General features: G+C 34.2%; 1 protein-coding gene across 2 annotated transcripts in view; it reads right to left on the bottom strand.

Annotated features, from left to right (window-relative positions):
- The window catches only part of LOC148604319 (sodium- and chloride-dependent taurine transporter-like), a 31,040-nt gene extending 25,873 nt beyond the window's left edge, over positions 1–5,167 (bottom strand). The window contains exon 1 of one of the 2 annotated variants that reach the window (XM_088548987.1): positions 5,020–5,167. Coding sequence is in view for 1 of the 2 variants with exons in the window: in XM_088548986.1 (XP_088405112.1) it covers positions 1,238–1,244 (7 nt within the window). In the remaining variant the exon portion in view is untranslated. Of the gene's footprint in view, positions 1–1,237; positions 1,375–5,019 lie in introns of those variants that run through there. The other variant, XM_088548986.1, reaches the window with a different exon arrangement.
- Between the last annotated feature and the right edge of the window lie 3,977 nt (positions 5,168–9,144).

Below are 9,144 nucleotides of genomic sequence, written 5' to 3' on the forward strand. Positions count from 1 at the left end.
AAAAATCCAACGGTCATTTTGTGCTTGATACTCTAAGAAACAATCATAAAAAGGTCTGAACTAAATTTATGGATTGGGTGCAGTTTTGTGTTTGGTACATATAATCACAGAGGTGAAAAAGCTTTAAAATGGCGAATAAACCCTCGGGAATGACATATCTTGAGGGAATCAGAAAGCATCTTTAAGGTTTGGAGGAACGGCATATCTTGATGGAACCAGAAAGCATCTTTAGGGTTTGGAGGAACGGCTTATCTTGATGAACCAACATGTCTTCATGCGGCATCTTGAGGGAATTACATCATATATTTTAGAAAACGTCATATATATATATATATATGTAACAAAACACAAAGCCCACAATAGTGCGTGATGGTCTTGATAGTTTTCTTGATATCGCATGTAAACAAATATTATCGTAATGTTCTTACTTGAATACTCCAACAATATTTATTATCGGACAATACTGCTACAGCTGTTATTCACGGTGAGAACTAATGTAAATTACATACAACTTACTGAATAAACAATGTTCAGTTTAATCGAATTTTTACAGCTAAAACAAACCTAATATAAGCTACTATATTACCTCTTTGATCGTTTTATGTATGAATCACCCACAAAAATGCACAAAAAAACAATCAATAGGCAAGGGAATTTTTATTTCCAAACACATCAGGCTTTTAATCACAACTATTCTGAGTTAATCTATTTAAATTAAGACCGGGAGACAAGTGCACGAGGGACAGACTGACGGAAATCAAAAACATAGGCTCAGTTCGATGAGGCCGGTAGGGAATAAATAATGAAGAGAATAGGAGCTGGCGAATGCACAATTTTCAATCAAGGGAGAAGTATATGGAAACCAAATATATTACAATCGTGAAATCAAACTACTTTCATTCAAGTTTTAACGGTCTTTTTAAATTTGAGCTTTATAGATGACTAACAGTATAACATGTGACTTTTAGCCAAACTGTTACATAAAGCTATACCTTCAATCTGCTTTGATGTACGTTGAACTTAGTATACAACAGATCAAAAAACATGTACATCGATTTTCAGTCTGGAAACTTGCACCAAGTCAAGTTTTACCAAATGTGCGATTCTAGAATTAACGAATTTGCTTAAACTGCTCTTGAGCACGGGTCTTAAACTATTATATCTCATTAATTTTTCGTGAACTCATGTGAACAATTTTCTCTGTGAACAATAAAAGATAGTGTAAAGTATCGCTTACCATGCATTCACCTGTATGAATATATATATTGTTTTCAGGCAAAGAATCTGCTTTTTGATTAAAATTCCATGTCGCCAAATTAATCATTAAAGTTTTGGTTGTTTGAATGGGTAAACAATGATATGGCCTAAGTCCGATTTAGATAGTAACCAACCGGCCAATGAAGAAGCAGCATTTTATAATAATGTGGAACTATTATCTTTGTCCGACTTAGTTCAATAATACCGGCTGTGGAGACTTGTAATAACAAACATTGATAATGTCGAGGCCAGATGACATATTGCCAATCGATTTGACGAGAAATGGAACAAAGGGTCAACAACTTGACCGAATGGTATAATAGTTCTTAAAATAAATCTACGAAAAATTGAAAATGAAAGTATGTGTCCATTTCCAGGACAATCGAAAGAAAAAAAATAGATATTGCAAAGTAGTAAAATAGACCTGGAATTAAAGATTTCTTCATCTTTTAACGGTTTCAAATTCGATTTTACAACTACATTAACTAACTGCCAGAAGATAGGGTGTTTTGTACACGTGGTTATAATGACATCATTATAATTTGTAATGCAGCACTTTGATGTTTATGTTACAACCAAACAAACCAAGGCAAAATAGTATATTTGGATGAAATGGAATTTCTGATATGCATGTGGAATGGAAGACTGTGCTGCTGGTCTACATGAATTTGTTCATTTAATACATTTTAGTCAATGATAACCAAACAGGCCAATCGCAACATGATGTAATATATTCCTGCCAAAAGTCACCAAAACAGAACACAAAATCCAAAGCGCAAAAACGACAAGAAACAACAATTGACGAACACGTCATGCAAGAACTAACACAATTGCTAAATACATAGTTATTGAAAGGCAAAGATTCCAAAACGCCAAAATCGCTACCCTGGAGATATCCGAGATTTCCAATGTAATTAACTCCTACAACTAGTGCAACCTGAATTTGTAGCGTCGTAATACCGATTATTTCATCAACTGAATTTCACATTTTTCAAGATTTCAGCCAAAAACAGTAAAAAATTTACAACTTTGTTATTACGGGCAATATTTCTTATAAGGATATTGTTCAACCATGATTCAAGTGGAATTTTTATAGAGATCGTTTAACCGATGTAGAAAACCTACTCCATTTTTTAGCATCACTCTGAGACAAAAAACTGAAAGAAGACACTTAACATGAACCCATGTGTTCAAAATAGCCCTAGCTGCTATGTGTTTAGAATGGGCGACATTTGATATTAAGCAAAAACAAATATAATCTTGTTTTCTGCTACCAGCAAGAAAAACAAAAAGCTTCACTGAGCCTAGCATGATACGACCGCATTGGACGAACCTTGAATAGTACCGCATTGGACGAACCTTGAATAGTAGGGATAAGTGTGGACACGATATTAGTTTTTGACACATTTAAGCGTTTGGAGGATTCACTATGGACACAGCATCTGGTTAAATTCACAGTATAGCACAAAACTTGAAATTCAATTAAAAAAAATTCGACATCTCACCAAAAAATAGAAAGTCGTTTCTTTAGGGATGTGGACCCTTTGATTCCTTATAACTCGAAAACCTTCTGAATCTCATTGAAAAATCAAGGATTTTCATAAAAAATGCAATATTTTTTTTCAAAATTGGATCAAAAATTAAAATAAGTTGATTTTTAAGGTCTGGCCCCTTTGACCTCTTATAAGTAAAACAAAATGTAAGAGGTATCTAAAATCCGATTGGAAAGCAATTCAAGTCTGACCATTGTGGTATAGGTATTGTAAAACAATATAATTGCCATTCCTAAGCTTTTACCGGAGCTATATAGTTGAATTCAATGAAATGCTTATTTTAGGTCCCTCTAAGGCACCTAATTCTTAATGGTCAGGGCTGTAACCCAAACAATCAATAACAACCTTCCTTATGTGGTTTGTAACCTTACTCTAAATTTTATAAAGATCATCCAATTGTTACTCAAGTTATGACACGAAAACCAAGTGTCTACGGGCGACGTCAGTGCCATACCAAAATACAACCACATTTTGTTTTGCGGTCGTTTGAAAATAGATCAAAATAGGGTAGGTAGGTAGAGAAATTACAATATTTTTCAAAACAATTTTACATTGAGTTAATCGGAAACAATTTAGATATTAACACGTGCTTAAGCTTAAGCAATGTTAATGGTAGACACAAACATAGGGTAGGTAGGGCAGCGGGAAACAGTCATATCATTATTTAGCCACAAAGTACACACAAGGAAGATGCTACTAAGGTATCATGACGACGGTAAATGATAAACAGTGACAACGGGAGCTAGGTCTTTGGGCAACAGTCAGCTAAAACAAATCTCACAGAAGTTACTTCTTTATGCACGTTTAGAAAAGGCACTGTCAACGCACGGATGTAATACTTGTAAAGTTTTAGTATATTTCCGTTCACTCGCCTTTACATGTACATGCATCATAACTATTATATATGGCTTGTTTGTTTACACACCATCGTACATTACTTCCGCGAGAATAACTATGTAATGAAATTAGAAAAACGCATTAACTGCACATAATTGATAAAGGAAACCCAAGCAAATTCTTCTATAATACCACGGATGTTGCCTTGAAAGTTTATTTTCTAGATAACCAACATAATATGTTATGTCTAGGAAAACTACCGTTCTAGAACGATGATTTCAGAACCAATACTTGGCAGACAAACCCGCTGCTATAAAATACCCGCAATGTGCATTTCAAATGACAAGGACATCGATCTTATGTCATCCTATTATAGTTTCCGTTTCGGTCTACAACACTAGTCAGAAAACTCAAGTCGTTACTAATGTACGAAGTGGGAAAATTACTTTGCTCGATCAAACTTCGATTTAATATTTAGATAGGAAACTAGGTGAGAAAGAAATGCAATTTATCTGCAATCCGTAAGGTAAACATTATTATTTTGAAGAGAAAAATCATGAACTCAAAAAGTATAAGTGGTATTTCGTGTTACAGACAAGGCTGCACATTATAGAGTTTCCTGAAGTCATCAGATATATAGTTTTGCCGGGGATATATTGATATTGAACGTATCACCCATGGTGACCTCCAGCAACAAGCTAACTCTCAATCGATCCAGATAGCGAGCAGTCTGGATCAGCAGCTACAGTGAAACTTCTTTCATCATGAACTTGGCTAGTCTAAAATACATTAGATGCTCCTTCACATTTCGAAACTATAAATCCAAGCATGTAATTAAAAACAAATTAACATTCTAGCGTTTTCACGACGAAATAATACACCTACTGATGAACAACAACAGAAAACATGACACAGACAGATCGGTTAAAAATTCATCCTGCAAGGTCAACGAATCATACGGTTGAATTGTGAAGGAGATGAATGAAATCAAAGAAAAATGCTCTAACAAAAGACATCGTCTGCCCTTTTTGTCCGCATGATATGATAAAGGGGCGATTTCATTATTCTACTGTTTTCGACTGTTTTTGTCCTTATTTTTTTCTACTAAATATTATTTGAATAATTTAAGATTTAAGTTAAGCTGACATGTTTGCTTGACTTCATTTACCACGTGTTTCTCCTAATTGTACCCAAGTATGTCTTTAAAAAACGTTGAATGGATTTACAAATAAAATAGTATATTAATGTCAAGTTTGAATTAGATTCCCTGTTAAGTCAGTATGGTTGTTCGAACAGTAAAAAAGTTACATTATTACTGCATTTTGAATATCTAAAAAAATTCAGACCTTTGTATTAAAATAAAATGACTTACCTTTCTGCTAAACTTTTGAATGTCCTTGCTTAACCTTCGTTTTATGGTGTAAATCCACCGACGTATCTGATAAATAGAGAAATCGTTTTATATTTCAGATGTGTAGGGGTAGTATCACATGTATTGCTACACCAAAGAAAAGTCAACCGAAGCAATTCGTCACAAATTGAATACTAATCATTCAGTAATTATCCTTCGCATGTTCTATTGGTTAAAATCAAAGCAGGTGGTAAAACATGGATTTGCTGTGTTGTTGTTGTTTAGATAACTAATTATAACAGCTCGGTTTGGAACAGCAGCCAATTTCACCAGCGATATCACAAAATACACATAATCAATGTCGAAGGAGAAATATTTTATTGATTTTTAGCCTATTGTCGGTTGCCGTTTACTCAGATATACTGGCTTCCGCAGGCTCAGTCCGAATTATTCCTAAGAGATAAAAATGATATGCTGATTGAACCGTGCATAAGCATGCGAATCAATAAAGTTAGAACAAGCCTATTAAATGCACCTGGGTTTGCTATTTTAACACATTATATCGATCGTCAATGCATTCGTCATGCATGCAACCTGGCACACTATACTAAGGTCAGACGTCTGTTTATTTTAACATATATTACTGAGTACATTTTAACAAAAGAAAGCAAATATGCTCAGAAAGACGTATTCCATACTTAGTCTTACTGCATATACAGCTTACCAAGATTGACTACTTGATTCAGCTATATTTATTTTAAGTTAAGCTGACATTTTAGCTTGGATTCGTACCACATAGTCACCGATGACTTCAGTTCGAACCTACTTCAAAAAAAAAAAAATTCACTGATTTGATAAACTTATTTGACTTCAAAAATATTATTAACAAACCTATACGCATCACGAATGAAACCTGGGTACGATTATTATTAGTAGTTCGATAACGGTTAACTATTCTGATGTACTGAAATTTCTAGAGAGGTAAGTAACCATAAATATCAGCACCAGTCTCATTCTTTGGGGAAGTTTGGTTATATGAAGAAAAAAAATGAGAGAAACTAATTGGGAAAGATTGCTATTAGTAAAAAAAATCATATTGATCATATCTGCTCCAAATCTGATTTAATAGCTAGATCTGCGATACCAACAACACTATAACAGTGCGAGCTCGTGATAAACTTTGGTTTAATCATTAATTTCGAAAAAAGAAATAAGGAAACGAGATGGGTTACGCAAAAAAGTACTGAAATGGAATCAAGGACAAGACGGAAAATATTTTAAAAAAACATCAAAACAAAGTGAATAATATGAAAATTTTGAAAAATGTCGATAATTTTATAATCAAGATTAATCAGAGAACTAAGGTAATAGCGGTAATCAAAAGAATGTTATCCAGTGACAAAGACCAGACATAGAAAACAGACATACACAACAAGGAACATAAAGTAACTAAAATCATACATACAAAGTAACAAAAGCAAATGAGCAACTCGGACTCACTAAAAATTGGGAACACGGAATTTAGCATTTAAAATCCAAAACCTTATTTGAAAGATTAAGCCAACCAAAGGGTCATATACTATTCCGCCACCTCTAGTTATCATGTCGGTCGGAAAACGGAATAGTACAATGAAGTTGTGTGCGAGTTATTAACTAACTACTAATGGTGATATAGTGGCACCAGAATTCGGAAAAAAACACGTCAAACTTCTAAATAAAATACAAATTACGTGAAATGTTAAAGATGTCATTCAGATTCTTTACTCTAACAGATAAAATCAGTCATCGTATGCTTTTATACGTAACAAAACCTCTAGTAGTGACTTCATTCCTATATCTACATCAAAGTACTCATGTACTGAATCAATTATACCGATCGTTTGAATTTTTACGCCTCAAATAATCGTCAAATTGCAAAAATATGGGATAAAAGCAGGGAGAAAAGGAAAGTATGGGGATTGAATTCAAACATATCTAAACACAAGCTTATTGTAGTAAACGGTTAATACTGAACTCTTTGAATACTCGGTGTTCCGTATTTGGTCCTCTATTATTTTTAATCTATATAAACGATATAGGAGAAAATCTAGGGTCATTAACCCGGATGTTTGCACACGACACTTATAAAACTATTCAACTTATAATTTTTAAGAATCATATGTTTTTAAAAAATAAATACAGAATGATCTAGAAGCCTAAAAGATGTGGCCACAATAGTACAGTGACTTATGAAATTTAATCCAAAATAAACAGAAATAATGGTTTACTAACACAGAAAAATATCCCTCAACAAAATACGTATACCTATCAAAGTCATAAACATCTTTGAAGATGCAAAGTGGACGGACGTTCCATATGAATGACATGATTATATTTGGTTAAGCATTTAAACATGTTACGAAAGTTAACATATGTAATATTTTATTTCATTTTGGGCCATTATTCGAATATAGTTGTGTAGTCTGGAGTTGCAACTTAAGACCGCAAGAATCATGACATAATTTCCCAACTTTATTCTACGTGATTATCTTTATCGGGAATCTGGCTTAGAACCATTATAAAAAAATGAAAATATCGAAGAAAGCTACAATTTTTTCGTAATATTCAAAGCGATAATGTTCCAAAATATTACCACAAACAATTCAGAGTACAACCATCTACCCATTAAGAAAAAATGGCTCTGATTGTAACCTTCTGTCGATTGTGCACAACCGCGGATTCAATGGCTCGTCAACCATACGCGAATGGAGTAAATTTGATAGCTTTTCTCGCAGTATGTAGTCCTTCTTTTGCGTCAGGTCTCAAATTTATACAGATCCAAGTTTACTTACTTTTTACATGCCACCCCCCCCCCCCCCCCCGCCCGTAAACTTCTAACATCATATTTACCCAACTTCGATGTTCAGCTTCGTTCCTGAACGCCGACCTTTCCATAGTAAATATTGAACAACGTCCACAATGCAGGTGTGGGGCACTGATTGACGATATTTTTCACTTTTTCATGGAATGATCAAATAACCTTGATATCCGAGAAACATTCCTACCAAATAAGCCCGATTACTGTCAATAGAAATAAACGTTCATTTTGCTAACTAGCGGTATGAAAGTCTATAAACTGAAAAACTGAAACCAATACAACTATCTTTGACGAAGTATTACAAACGTCTCCGAATATGACGATTCTATTCGCTTTACTGCTCCATCGGGTCAAATCGATACAGGGAAGATAATGTATGCATAGAAAGATCTGGAAATTTCTCAATGATGTAAGAATTGTCAAATTTTTTTGTCGTTCTCTCCGCGGGACTCGAACTCGTACCGCTGTGACATCTATGGCAACACCGCCTGCACAAAGTCCAATGCCCTAGACCACTCGGCTAGCTAGGCTATATAAAAATATAAAATCACTGTCTGGATCATCAACTTGATCCGATGGAGCAATATAGCGAATAGACGTTTGTATAACATTGATTTGTTGTGACATGCATCATTGATTTGTTGTGACATGCATCATTGATTTGTTGTGACATGCATCATTGATTTGTTGTGACATGCATCATTGATTTGTTGTGACATGCATCATTGATTTGTTGTGACATGCATCATTGATTTGTTGTGACATGCATCATTGATTTGTTGTGACATGCATCATTGATTTGTTGTGACATGCATCATTGATTTGTTGTGACATGCATCATTGATTTGTTGTGACATGCATCATTGATTTGTTGTGACATGCATCATTGATTTGTTGTGACATGCATCATTGATTTGTTGTGACATGCATCATTGATTTGTTGTGACATGCATCATTGATTTGTTGTGACATGCATCATTGATTTGTTGTGACATGCATCATTGATTTGTTGTGACATGCATAATTGATTTGTTGTGACATGCATCATTGATTTGTTGTGACATGCATCATTGATTTGTTGTGACATGCATCATTGATTTGTTGTGACATGCATCATTGATTTGTTGTGACATGCATCATTGATTTGTTGTGACATGCATCATTGATTTGTTGTGACATGCATCATTGATTTGTTGTGACATGCATCATTGATTTGTTGTGACATGCATCATTGATTTGTTGTGACATGCATCATTGATTTGTTGTGACATGCATCATTGATTTGTTGT

The sequence above is a fragment of the Perna viridis genome, chromosome 10, assembly GCF_037379345.1.
Source record: "Perna viridis isolate PV_CMFRI_1.1 ecotype Kerala chromosome 10, ASM3737934v1, whole genome shotgun sequence".
NCBI classification, from domain to species: domain Eukaryota; kingdom Metazoa; phylum Mollusca; class Bivalvia; order Mytilida; family Mytilidae; genus Perna; species Perna viridis.